At 42.3% G+C, this 14,194-nt stretch overlaps 1 protein-coding gene across 1 annotated transcript in view; it reads right to left on the bottom strand.

Annotated features, from left to right (window-relative positions):
- PPFIBP1 (PPFIA binding protein 1) overlaps positions 1 to 14,194 on the bottom strand; it is an 81,178-nt gene that overhangs the window by 2,562 nt on the left and 64,422 nt on the right. The window contains exons 16-25 of the mRNA XM_018576437.1: positions 10,944 to 11,085; positions 9,992 to 10,123; positions 9,167 to 9,317; positions 8,457 to 8,568; positions 8,027 to 8,115; positions 6,770 to 6,892; positions 5,996 to 6,121; positions 3,754 to 3,942; positions 2,923 to 3,102; positions 1,462 to 1,527 (exon numbers count right to left, since the gene is read on the bottom strand). Of these exons, the coding sequence (XP_018431939.1) occupies positions 1,462 to 1,527; positions 2,923 to 3,102; positions 3,754 to 3,942; positions 5,996 to 6,121; positions 6,770 to 6,892; positions 8,027 to 8,115; positions 8,457 to 8,568; positions 9,167 to 9,317; positions 9,992 to 10,123; positions 10,944 to 11,085 (1,310 nt within the window). The remainder of the gene's footprint in view (positions 1 to 1,461; positions 1,528 to 2,922; positions 3,103 to 3,753; positions 3,943 to 5,995; positions 6,122 to 6,769; positions 6,893 to 8,026; positions 8,116 to 8,456; positions 8,569 to 9,166; positions 9,318 to 9,991; positions 10,124 to 10,943; positions 11,086 to 14,194) is intronic.

Below are 14,194 nucleotides of genomic sequence, written 5' to 3' on the forward strand. Positions count from 1 at the left end.
CCCCACACCTATATGTACCTCTTACAGACCAGCCCCCACACCTATGTATGCACCCCTCACAGACCAGCCCCGGCAACTGTGTACCCCCCATGGACCAGTCCCCACACCTATATGTACTCCTTACAGACCAGCCCCCACACCTGTGTATGCACCCCTCACAGACCAGCCCCGGCACCTGTGTGCCCACTATGGATCAGTCCCCACACCTATATGTACCAGTTACAGACCAGCCCCCACACCTGTGTATGCCTCACAGACCAACCCCCTCAAGCTGTGTACCCCCTATGGACAAGTCCCCACACCTCTATGATTCCCTTTCAGACCAGTCCTCGCACCTGTGTAACCCTTATGTGTTTGTCATTAAAATGGACATTTGCTAAAATCGATCTACTTGGTGTGCTGGTGACATCTTTGCTATCCCCCTGGGCACTGGCCCTCATACCTATATGTACCCCTTACAAACCAGCCCCCGTACCTGTGTACCACCTATGGACCAATCCCCACACCTATATGTACTACTCACAGACCAGCCCCTGCACCTGTGTACACCTCACAAACCAGCCCTCGCACCTGTGTACCCCTTACAGACCAGCCCCCCACACCTATATGTATCCCTTACAAACACAATTGGCGGTGTCTTTACTCTAAATCACAGCTACATACTTCAGACACCCTTTTTGGATAAACTTCCCATCATAAACATCTACGACTGACACATTTTGGACTGGGTAGAACGACTGATTATAAAGTATCATGTACAGTCCAAAATGCGTCAGTTGTTAGTGTTCTGGGATGTATCCAATACAAATAACAGAAGAGTACTTGTGTTGCCGGTGTACATCTGGATTTCAGGTGATTAAAGATCAGGGTGTAAAGCACCCTGGTTTTAGAACACAAATTTGGTTCAGTCTAATGGGCATGTATAGGTAAAAAGAAAAAATATATAAAAATATAAGACTAAATCAAAAGATTGCTGGTACAGATGAATGCATTTATGCGATTGGTCGGTTCCATGCCAATTAGGAAGTCTGGGGGGAAGTCATTACCTGCCCCCCGACTTCCTGATTGGCCAGGAAGCCGGCTTCCAAGTGACGAGGGAGCATGGATCCGGCTTCCAAGTGATGAGAGAGCATGGATCCTGCTTCCCGGCCAATCAGGAAGCTGGGTGGCATGTAATGACTCACCGCCCGGCTTCCTGATATCGGAAGTTCCGGTATCTGAATAGGCATCGGGAGTATTTGGGAGAGTACGAGTACGCACCCAAATATATATGGTATCGGTATATCCCTACTATTCAATTTGTATCCAGGCAGACAGGTTTTGTAACACATAGCTGGTAGATTGAAAGGAGATTGTACAAATAGGTTGTATAATGAGCTTTATACATTTACTGTGCTGCACATCTGAGACCAGAAAGATCAATTATTGTTCTGATATATAATCCTCCAAACGCACACTTACTGTCAGGTTGTTGATGCCTTCTGAAAACGCCCCAATCTGTCTCACTGTTCCTTCTGAATCTTCCATCTGCAAAAGTATAAAAAAGTATTATCAACCTGCAGCTACACCTTACAATGGATGCAATGATAAACGCACGGCAACACGGCTCGCACATTGCTGACATACAAACAAGACATTTGACATTTATTTAAAATATATGACGTAGAAATGTTTCCATCAACACTCTGGCTTCAGTGATTTTACTTAAAGTGTATTTCCACTTCTGCAGCCAAACTGGCATAAAATCTATTTTATATTTGTTATGTTCCCATTCACAATGCAGAATTGTAAAAAATGTAACATGGCTGCTTAAATTTTTAAGTGCTTTTTACTTGCTTAAAAATCCTACCTAGCTCCCCCCCCTTGCAATGTTAAGGATAGGGCTGTGTGAAGTTATGTTTACTCTAATTAACCTTGTATACACTGCGCTGGATGATTTCATTACCAGTTGTATTCTAGTTTTGACCGCTGTCTGTCCTAACAAAGGGTTAAATACATTGAAGTTGGGATGCACCGATACCTTGTTTTCTGTATTGAGTACCAATATTTTTTTCCGGTACTCGCTGATACCGGCGCCGTGTGCCCCGATTATCAGGAAGCCGGGTGGTGGATCATGACCCGCCTGGCTTCCCAATTGCTCGGGAAGTCGGTGTTCGAAAGAACACTGGTTTCACTTCCTGAGGCTAATCGGGAAGCGGGTCATGACATGCCGCCCGGTTTCCCGATTGGTTAGGAAGCCGGCTCCTAGCCAATCAGGAAGCTGGTTCATAACCCATTTGGCTTCCTGATTGGAAAGGAAGTCAGATCCATGCTCCTTCGGCACTGCTGGTCAGAGGAATATCTCCCTCTGACCAGAAGTTCCAGTATTATAGGTAAGTATCAGAGCACATATACCGATACTAGTATCGGTGCATCCCTACTTTGAAGCATTGTATGTTAATGAGAAGAAGCTCAGTCTGCCCCTGAGTTTGTCCCTCTGCTTTCACATTCAAACTGCTCAGAGTAGCCTGGAATCTGCACAAAGGCCTTCACCAAAGAAAAAGCTAAAAGGGTAAGAAATATTTTTTAAAAATATTTGTAGGTATGCTGTGTGAATGGGAACACATAAAGTGGGGGGTTCTCCAATTTAACTACAAAACTGGAAATACACTTTAGAGTGAACTGATCAGCCATGTTTGGTTAAACGTAAAGATCCAGCAACAAAAACCCAAACTTAACACCAACAAGGTTGTGTGTTTACTGTGACCTCTGCCAGCCACAAAACTTTCTAAAACAGGCCTCTCTGAATGTATTTTTCCTTTGTTACCAGCTGCTCAACATCAGGTCTAAGCCTTGTCATCTGCCACCTTTGCATGCAATTGCCATCATGGCCAGTGGGGTGCTCACTGGAACAGGCATGTTGGGCACATGTTCTAAGCCTACCTGTTCCAGTCTATCCAAGTCCTCCTCGTCCAACATTCGGAGGTCAAGGCCGCCCCGGAAAGGTTTGATGATGTTGTTGGCAGAAGACTGCCCGAGCTCCATCGGACACACATGCTCCTCGTTTTCCTCTTGCTTCTTCTTCCGCAATGTTCCAAAGTTGCTAAAGGCCAGTTTCTTCGGCTGCGTGCATGAAGGGAATCGAATAAAGTTACAGACAGACTTAGGATTTTCTTTGGAAAAATCAGAATCTCAAAATGGCAGTTCTCTAGCTAAATTGTTCTAGTTTCCTCTACTAAAGTGTAATAGCAGCTTAAAAAAACAAACAAAAAAGAAAAGTTTTCATTTTCGAAAATGGCCTTTAGAAGAATTCCCTTTTCCCACTTTTTGTTCTAGATGGGCAACTCATTATTGAGACAGACATGTGTGTGGTTTGCTACCCTGACTGACACTCACTGGGAGCAGGTTACCCAAATTCCATTAACTTACGGTATAGTGGACCAGGTTATGCAATGTAATAACATTAACAAATCCACTATTATACAAGATGATCATTATTGTCTATATCACACACTACTAAATGCTAATGGGATATGTAGCTATAACTGTAATGTTGGGAGTGATAGGCGCCTATATGGTGCCTTTTGGCCTTTATTTAGAAAAGTTATAGCAGCCCATAGAGTGCTGGTGATCCTTTTTCCAGAACAGAAGCATGCAGAAATTAAAAGTCTGAACACCTTGGGATATATGCAGTATATGTAAGGTTTAAACTAATTTGGAAGTTGCCTTTAAATGAGTTTCCTGCCTCCATGTACCAGCCTGAAGGCTCCTCACCTTGACTTTGGCTGTTGCTGTCAACAACACGTATTCTGGAGCTGACAGCGCTTCCTGTTTCTGCAGCTGCGACTGCTGACCCACCAGGAGGTTGAAGTGGGTTGCCAGGTGTCGCCGTAGGAGGGTTTTGTTCGGCGGGATGTTCAGCAGCTGCGCCATTGTCTCCACATTAAACCGAGGCTCAAGCACCTGAAAAAAAATTTATAACATCACATGTAGCAATTTTTTTTTATTTGACCAAAATGATCACATTAGATCTGGGATCCCCAAAACATTGCAGTTTGAATAAAGTGCAAATAGCCCCAAAAATATTATATAAATCAATCTTGATGACGATATGTAATTCACCGTGGATTGCACTCGAACATTATAATATACAAGGTCAGCAAGAAATCAGGATCTAATAGTATATAAAAAAAGTAAACAATGTTGTTTATTAAGCAAAAGCCTAAAACTACCATGGGGCCCCAATGCAAAACCATATCTATCTCTGAATCTAAACCATTAGCACCATCACGGCTGGTTTTAGGAACTCTTTACCCTAAAACATATATTCTAGACACTGATGCGCGGTTTATAACATATTCTTTGTTGGTGTTCAATTGGCCAAGTTTTATATATAATTTGTTTTGGCACATAGTATAATACACGCTAGACACGCTTTAGCATTTGCACTGGGGCCCCATGGTCGTTTTATGTTATAGTCGCATGTCCAGTTTAAAGTTTTGGGCAAAAAAAGAATATTTTCTACTTTTTTATATTCCATTGGATCCCAGATCTCAATTTCTTGTTGCCCTCATTTATTATACATCTGGGATTTGCATTTTTTTAATTGGAGTTTGTGATTATTTATGGAAACTGTAAAAGGATCATAAGTTAAATTGATAATCACTTTACACTAATTCGACAAAATAAAGAGACTGATCCAAAAACAGAAAAACAAATGCTATTAAAGCCCATAAAACATCTTTGGATTTGCCTAATCACTCCTTCAAATTGACTTGAGAAGGCAGACTGTGGGGCCACTAGTCTCTTGAAGGATGAGGACATCACTCTTACCTTTGTCTCACAGGATGCAGTCCCAACTGGGATAGCTTGGAAGTGGGACACCCTCCTTCCCCTTTGAACACAGCCCCCTCCACCCTTCCCTATTTCTCTTTCACTGCCCTGGACCCTGGCTTTTTTTCCTTTCCCCGTTCTCCAACAACCTTGAAGAACCACGCCTACCTAGCTATCCCTTTCCCTTCTTCCCAACAATAACCCTTGGTCCCTGGCCTCTATGCCTCTCTTGGCCTGGGGGGATTTAAAAACACTTGCAGTGGTCATCTAATTCCACTGCTAACACTCTCATATGGCTTTATATCTTGTCTGCCAGACGGTGTTTTTTTAAAATTGATGTATATGTTTTATAACATGCATTCCGGGATATTGTGTACAACTACAATGTGACTTAATACCAACTGCCTGTATTGTATGTGTACATGGTCCATGCTAAACCTGATGAAGGGACCCTTTGCGGCCCCGAAAGCTCTTGGTTACATGACATGAATCTTTAATAAATGAACACTTGTAATCCTGAAAGTATTTTGGTGTGCTGGTGACATCGTCATACTTTTGCTGTATTGTATGTGCATAGCAGCAAAAAAAAAAGGAAAAAAATTGACCTGAGATAAAAGAGATCAAATGCTTCTGGGGAAAAAATAAATGGGATTTTTCTTTAATTATTGAGAACATTTCAGAATCCGATTTAATGGACGGAGGAAGCAGTAGGCAAAGGTGCAGCTAAATTTTTTATTTATAGGTTTGAATGGAGTGTGATAGGATTACAACCTGTTTTAGGCATCTCTTGCCATCTGAGATACAGTCTCTTGATTTGTGTTAGTGGCCACTGTCACCTAGACAAAAAACAACGGGGAATCCAAAAATGTCAGGGCCATTACCAGACTTTAGAGTCAATCTTCCAATGAGTACATCTGCTCTGGTGACAAATGTGTAAGGGGAATTCCCCTCCCTTTTAGAGATTTCCTCACACCCTGTTGTGTCTCTGGCACAGGAAGTGAAGGGAAATATCCCTAATGGCACAATGATAACAAAAAAAGCTCAACCTTCCCCACTCCATACAAAAGAAGGAAAACTGTCTATGCATACACTTTACAGAGTAGCCGTCACTTTGCCCGTTTAGGACAATCATCTTGTCTGCTTCCCAAGTCTAAAGGACATGTTACCAATTATCAGTACTTACCATAAGTCCGCCGTGTACCCCGCTACCCCTCAAGTTAGGGGCATATTCTGCTAAATCCACAGAGCGCAGCCACTCCATGACTCGGTGATTGGTCCACTGGGCTACCTCGGAGGGAGTAATGTTACTCTACAAGAAGGCCAAACAGAATAAAATTATTATCAGTCATCCGTTTTATCTTTTGGTACAACTAGTTTAAGTACCTACATATGTTTATGCTCTACTATTACATTAGAGATAAGAAAGCTAGAAGACTGCCATGTGATTACTGGGTGGGGTGAGCTGAGCTGCTGAGTCATTGATAGGAGAGGGGAGCATGGTGAGCTAAGCAGCAGAGTCACTGCTGGGAGGGGAAAGCGTGGGGAACTGAGTAGTAGAGTCACTGCTGGGAAGCGTACGGAGCGGAGAAGCAGAGTCACTGTTGGAAGGGAGAAGCATGGGTAGCTGAGCAGCAGAGTCACTGCTGGGATGGGGGAAACAAAATCGAAAAAACTTTCTGCTGTGAAATTCAAGGATGAATTACAGGAAAGCACCTGCAGCTACAGTGAGGTCAGTAAGGACTTGTTTTAAAATGTATTTAGTACTTGTTAAGAATATGTAAATCTGTAAAAATGGTCGCAGTACTAGTGATATCTGTAAGGCCGTATGTACGGTATGCCTCAGTGGCATAAAAATCAGGCACATTTCATGGTCATCTAGTAAGACTCTGTCTGTATCTGCTGATCCGAGGCTTCTAAAATATTCCCAGAATATGAGAGGTACTGAAGTCTGGTTCACCTCATCGGAGGGTCTCCTGCGCAGGCAGTTGGGTTCGAAGCTGTTGATTCGCAGGACTTGTATGGCACGTTTAATACTGAGGTGGTGAAGGACGCTGACAACTTTCAAAGACAGCAAATCATCCTGGGAGAAAAAAAATGGGAAAGAGACACAGATCAGGAAAATAATTGATAAAACTCCATGTTATTACAGACTGAGAAAGTAAAGCTATGCAAGGGAAAACGTAATGTTTGTAATAAATACACAAACAACTAGACTATAGGACTTTAAACTATCCAGGCACTGACCCACTCAACATCGCATTGTGAAACCACGGGTATTATAGCAGCTCTAAAACCTCATATAAGCTTTCACATGTTAATATTTCAAAAGTAGGTTTTTTTATTTTTCTAAATCTGCAACTTTCATTAAAAGAATCCCTGGTGATCCTGCCATGAAGGTTCTTCTTCAGGCACTTCCTGATATGGGGTGACCAAGCTCTGTACCTTTCTCCCAACTGTGCTCCTGTGTTGTCACCCCATCACATGCCCGCCCTAGTGGAGACTACAAGTGAACACACCACATTGCACAGGTTGTCACCATCAGGAAGCCAGTCCAGTGATGATGACAATCATGTGCTGTGCAAGCTATACAGCAGCCTATGTTTTTTCTGCGCACCAATAGGGAACATCACAGCACTGGTGGACACCCACTATGAAATCTCAGTCCACTTAAGTACCTCCCCTTCCTGAGCAAAGCTGCCACTCCCTCTGTAAGCCTTTTTTTTCAACTCAATAGCTGGTATAAAGAACATATCACTGGCGGAAAGTCATGACTTTTGAAGGAGTACATAAGTGGACTAAAAGCCATTTTATATACCTGTCTAGTGACACGGCTACAGAGAAGAAAGGGTGTTATAGGGCGGAAACACCACTTCACTAATGTCTTGCCAAGGTAAGCAGCATTGTTTACACTGGGAGTAGGTTATTTGCTGGAGTAACACCTCAGTAAACACTTCCAATGGCTGAATCTCAACCAGGTGAATACGGGTCGTCTCACCAGCTCAGCAAAGAGCAAAGCTCATGTGAGAAGAGGAGAGCAACAGGATGGAGACATTGTGTGCCAAAAACATGAATCAAAAGATGATCAACCATGTCATAAAAAAAGCGAACATGTAGTGATTTTGTAAAGATATTTTATTATGGCCAGAACTGTAAAATACAATAAATAAAACATATTTGTATATATAATATATATATAAGCATCTAGGAAGCTTACCACTGTCATATAATGCAGCATTCGTCCATCGACCTTCGCCTCATCAAACTGCGTCTTGTACTGAGGGAGCCCTATGTCGTCCAGCCACCCTGGAGAATCAGTGCAGAGAGTTATCACCAAGTTGTAGTATCAGAAAGGAAAAGCATAGTATAGTCTGCTGTCTGACAACCCTAGATGCTACAGGGCCTGTTGAAAAACAACTTTCCTTCTTTGTATTAGATCACATTACACTTTGTCATGCCATTGAAAAAAGAAAAAAGGAGGGAAAACGCTCCAAGGAGGGCACATACATCAAGCAAAACCCAATAGAGGTGCAACATTGTAAAGCCACCCTACAAATCATTCCTAAGAGGCTATAGTTATTGATCTAGTGTAGGGTGACACCAGGATGTCGCCAGGACATAAAGACAAGTCAATTAAACTGACTTACGTGTGACCCACTTGTAGTCCAATTTCCCATAGTTACTGTCATCTTCAGATCCCAGGGACTGCAGAGCCAGCTGAAGCTTCTTCCGATGTAATGGGTGTTTAATACCCAGTTCCTGAAGAGATGGACAGTGACATTGAAAGGGAAGGCATCATATACAGGCATTACATAGTCATTATAAAAATAGATACAAGAGCCAAAATAAAAGCCAGTTTTTTACATTTTTGTAGTGTGAGTGTTAAAAATAAAACCTGTGAATCTACTGGGGAAAATATTCCTGACTTCCTGTCCCGGTGATGCTCATGCAAGACAAAAGGGGTGTGGCGGTCACTGGGACAGTAATTAAAACATGGTCAATTACTCTGGTCTTTGTCCCGAATAGAGAGATTTCTCAACAATTCCTGAAGTGAAGGGAAATCTACTCAAGTAGGACTGCAGTAAAAACATGACTGATGTTCTAACCCTGCCCTGTGCTATTCAGAACAAAACAAAACACTTTGGCTGGGGTTGTGCTTGGTTCACGTGACTGAACTAAGCTAAGTATTTTTTCTCATAGGTCAACTTTATATACTGGATTTTGTTTTACTGTACAATAGTTGCATTCAATGGCTTTCCCCACCATGTAGCCTTCCTGGCATGTCCCACATTATACATTTACATATTATTGTATATCACTGACAAAAGGGCCTCTGCAGAGACTGAGCCGGCCTCACCTTCTCCAGGTCTTGCTGGGATGCATGCAGTAGTGTTTGCCCCGAGACGATCCATTGCTTGCAGCTGTTCACATAGCTTCCCAGCCCTTGGTCCCTCAGCCAGTTGCACACTTGCTCCTTCGACCACTTGGCAAACGGCGTGTCCAAATCACTGCAGGATCAGAACAGCACTTACATAGTCTCGGTTACAGTTCCATACTACTGCAATTTATTGCACTGATGGAGGTAGGTCTGTGCCCCGAGCTATTTAACTCAACCTACATCATCGCTGGGATGGCCATGTAGCTGGGACACCTACAGTGGAGGATAACCTTCCAAGAGTTCCCTAGAGTCTATTCCTGTGAGGCAGTGGATGACCTGTCCAGGTAGACTTTCCTATATTAGTATGGCACCACCATTACTGTACCAAGATCCTTATAGAGGGATTATATAACTTCTTAGAAATCTTTCTGGGCAAGCAAAACCGTTAACACTTGATCACCTGGCAAGACTTTTAGATGTCTTTAGGAAACCAGCGTGCCATAGTCCTGGTTCTGTTCCTGCCCATTTTGAGGATGTTAATGTTCACATCAAGCACTGTTCCCACTTCTCAGGTCTATAATACGTTAAATAAGTAAAAATGTGGGAGAGTGGACCCCCCTCTGTAACGATGGTGGAAGCTATGAGTCAGGCACTGAAGGTGCAGAGATCTCCCAGATGCATCAAGCGACATAGGAAGCAAACCACATTTATCATGGTGTCAAAGCTTTCATATCCTTAATTAACTTTAAAACACTTTTCTTGGTCAGGATTGATGACCAGACAATGATTTGTTCACATACAGACCTGTGTGATTGACCAAGATCTCTGGACCAGCCCAATCTTGGCCCAGCGGTGGATCTGGTCCCTCCTCTCGTGAACTCCTCCTCCGGGAAGTCTTCATCTTGGTTTAACGTGGTAGACTGACTTCTCTTCAGCCTGAAAAAAACAGTATAGAACATTCCAATTTTCCCCACTTTATTACATAAGATCTTCCCAAACATATCCGATCAATGCTGGAGATGTGGAGTAGAGAGAGGTACTATGCTACATGTATGGTGGTCCCTACAAGAGATTCAATCTTTTTGGGAAATGGTCTATAAAAATAGGAGCACATTTGATTACGGTCCAGGGACTGTTTACACCTGAGGTCGCGCTATTGACTATTATACCAGGACCAATTAAGGAAGTTTTTTTCTATTTGCTGCAAGAACTGTAATAGCTAGATATTGGAGGTCTCAAGATGCACCTCAAAATTAAAGATTGGGTCAAATTAATTTTTTAAGAAGGGTTGAAGAGTTAGTAGCGTGATCCCAGGACAGGTACCCACAATTTATGGTGACATGTCAACCATGGATAGAGTCTGACATCACTACCCTGTGCTTACCAGGAATGTGAGGCTCCTTTGCATGGCCATTGGAGAGGAATGAGGGAAGGAGGAGATTACTTTTTTTTTTTCTTCTTTCCAATTCGTAGGTAAATGTTTTTAATACCAATGGGAAGGGAAATTTATGGTGGTTTTGTTATGAATATCTTTCTCTTCTGTTTTTAATTGGATTTCTCCCTGCGAGAGTCTTTTAACAGGATGTTTACATGTCTGTATTGTTATATATGGAAACAATAAAGAAATGTTAGACAATTTTATTCCAATTTTACAGTTCAGTTCAATCACAATTTATAGCAGAAATACTGGTAGTTCTATTGTCATTTTATGAAAGTGAAAATTCCTGAGCACTGCTGCAAAATAGAGTCCACTTACCTCCCGAACAGCTTTTTTATTCCTCGAGGTTTCTTTTTGGAATCCGGTGAAGACGGAGAGCTATGGGTGCTTCCTGCATCTGGTGAACGTGGGGAGGACACCGCCAGGTCCAGGGCGTCCGCAGACCCCTTTTCTGTCTCCGCTGTGAGATTTTAACAATACACCAGTTTTAACCGTAGACTATCACAAACGGTATGTTTAAAAGAATAACTGTTCATAAATGAAGTATTTCCTCCAAACTAATAATTCCCTACGGCTCCTGAAGCTCTCACTGACCGGCGGGTACAATAGTGATAGCAGGAGGAGGACCCTTTGTTGGGCTTCTTTTTCTCAGTCCCGGTCTGCAGTACCAGTGCATATGGCAAACAGGCTGAAAGAAAAAACATCGCAATTTTTACACCAGCCTGGGCCCGTGATGACAGCCTTCATACCACAAGGCTTTTAATTCAACAGGTTTCTAAAGCTGGTACGATTCTTTTTCTCAGTCCTGGTCTGCAGTACCAGTGCATATGGCAAACAGGCTGAATGTAAACAGCGCAATGTTTATACCAGCCTGGGCCCGTGATGAAAAGAAGGTAGAGGTAGCAGGTTAGATTTGCAAAGTTTATGGTTTACCCTGGATAGGTTGGAACTTATATTTTGTGAGCTGATAACATGCAACAAACATGCCAGTACCCTAAAAAAACAAAACGATGACTGTTCTATTTGTGGTGGCTTTGCACCTTGACACAGCGCTTGCATGTTATAAACATTTCCAGCTTGGTAGCACCCAATTATATCCTGGATGAAGTCTTCATGGTGCTAAACGATTAAAGAAAGCATTTTACTGGTGGCTATGGGAAAGTTTGCTTGCTGTATACACCATTGAATATAATTTGCTTTCCTTACCTTATGATCCCCACCAGCAGCGATTACAGCGAAGGCTTAATAAACATTTTATTTTATTCCTTAGCAAGTCATGAGTTAATAAAGGCACCACAAACTACAAGGAGGTCAGAGAGAGAGAGAGTCGGGAGATACAGGTTATTACCGCCACTATATATGTTATATAATAACCATTTTACATGACTCTCAGAAAGGAAAGGTGTTTATTGTGTAATCGGATAACTTGAAATCTCTCTCGCTGAGCTCCAAATTAAATTAGCGTTACATTTACAAAACCAGCGCTGGACAAATTCGGCGAGCCAAGCAGCCAAAAGGGCAAAAATTAATCATCTACAGTCGCCAAAGGAAGATGTTCAATGACCTCTAAATAGAGCTGGCCGGCTTTGGAATCAGAAACAAGTTTGTCTATTCCGGAGTCTAATTAGACAGTTACTATGACTAGAGAATCGGTTTGGAAAAAGGGTGGAATCTGACAAATCGATTTTCATCTTTATTAGTGAATCACAAATGTGCTTAAATATGTACTTCCTGAATTCCCCGAATGCCTTAATATGGTTTATGAAATACACCATCCGCTGCATATAGGCTTTATGTGCACTGAAGCTAAAATCTGTAAATGAGTGATCCCCCAAAAAAGACGAGATTTGCAGATTTGACCCTTTTTTGCAAATAGATTCGTTAACCTCTACACAAATGTTAGTTCTGTACCCCAGTTATGGGTTAGCTCTACAAACTGTACAAAAAGAAAGTTCCTCTGTAAAGCTAAATCAGAGGTAGAGCTGCAGCTAACGATTATTTTCAAAATCGATTAGTTAGCCGATTATTAAGTTCGATTAATCGGTTAATCGGATAAAAAAGAAAATACATTTTAAAAAATGGCTCCAGTGATGGACTACTAGTTTGTATTGAGATTGCAGTCCATCACAGGAGCAAGCTTAGAGCGGTGGAAGTAAAAAAGAAAAAAAAAAGTGTGTTGTGCAATATAGTGAAATGAAAAGTGTAAAATTATACAGCAATGAATGCAGAATGGCACCAGCTATAGAGGACTACAAAACCCAGCAAAAGCACATTATACAGCGCAATGCAGAATACCGCCAGTTATAGAGGAATACAACAAATCCCAGCAATAGTACATTATAGCTGGTGGAATTCTGCATTGCGCTGTATAATCTACTATTGCTGGGTGCTGTAGTCCTCTATACAGCGCAATGCAGAATACCACCAGCTATATAGGAATACAACAAATCCCAGCAATACATTATACATAAAGTGTATAATGTATTGCTGGGATTTATAGTCCTCTATAGCTGATGGTATAATATACAGCACAATGTACCATCAACTATAGAGGAATACAAATCCCACTATCCCAGCCATAGATTATAGAGCACCATGTGGGGAAAGTGCAGGCTTACCTGAGCAGTCTTCCAGCAACTTGTTTCTGAGATCGGGCCTGTCTATCGGCGGCTGTCATCCGCCCACACCTGCTCCTCCTTACTTCTTCTCCCTGCGTCCCTGTGCCGACCGTGGATTTGGGCGGGCAGTGAGCGTGAGGCAGGGAGGAGGTGTGGCGTGTGGAGCATGGATGCGGGCGGATCTGAGGTGGGAAGGAGGTGTGGCGTGCAGCGTGTGTGGAGCCATGAACAGGGGCAACCAATCGGGAGCCGATTAATCGATGATTGAAAAAGTTGACAACTTTTTCAATAATCGATTATAATCGATTATGTCGATTAGTTGTTGCAGCCCTAATCAGAGGCATCAAAAAACTCGGACGCACAGGTGCCACATACGGTAATCTGCTGAATGCAACTCTGATGTTCACAAAAGGTCACGGTAGATTAAGAGAACAAATCACAAATTCCATCAAAAACTGATGTTGTAGTTCTGGGTAGTGTGAATTACGCTCTGGATTCTTAAAGTGGAATGAAGGACAAAATAAAGAAATGACATATATGATGCCGTCGGTCAGTAGCATTACCTGTTGATTCTGTCAGTAGATCTGTTTTTTTTACTACTTCCCCTACCAGGCCAAGCTGTCCAGCAAAAGCAAAAGTTACAAGGTTTGGGGCAAACCATAAAACACTGCTAGGGGTGCTTACAATGGTCAGCTTCTATTCATATAATTTACACCTTTTTTCACCTGTTGCTGCAACTGCTTAAAAAGTGTTAGCTGGAGCTGGGCATCAAATTTGTTTGTCAATGGTAGTCCATTTGAAAGTTAATAACCTGTCCACAGGGTGACAACGCTGCTGCGTGATTTCACTGCAGGACAAACAATGTTGTTAACATGTTACAGGAAGTAGAAAAAGACAGATATACTGCCAGGAGAAATGGACTTTAAAACTATGTTCAGGGAAGGGATGGGG

Source organism: Nanorana parkeri, unplaced genomic scaffold, assembly GCF_000935625.1.
Source record: "Nanorana parkeri isolate BGI_ZX_2015 unplaced genomic scaffold, ASM93562v1 scaffold67, whole genome shotgun sequence".
NCBI classification, from domain to species: Eukaryota; Metazoa; Chordata; class Amphibia; order Anura; family Dicroglossidae; genus Nanorana; species Nanorana parkeri.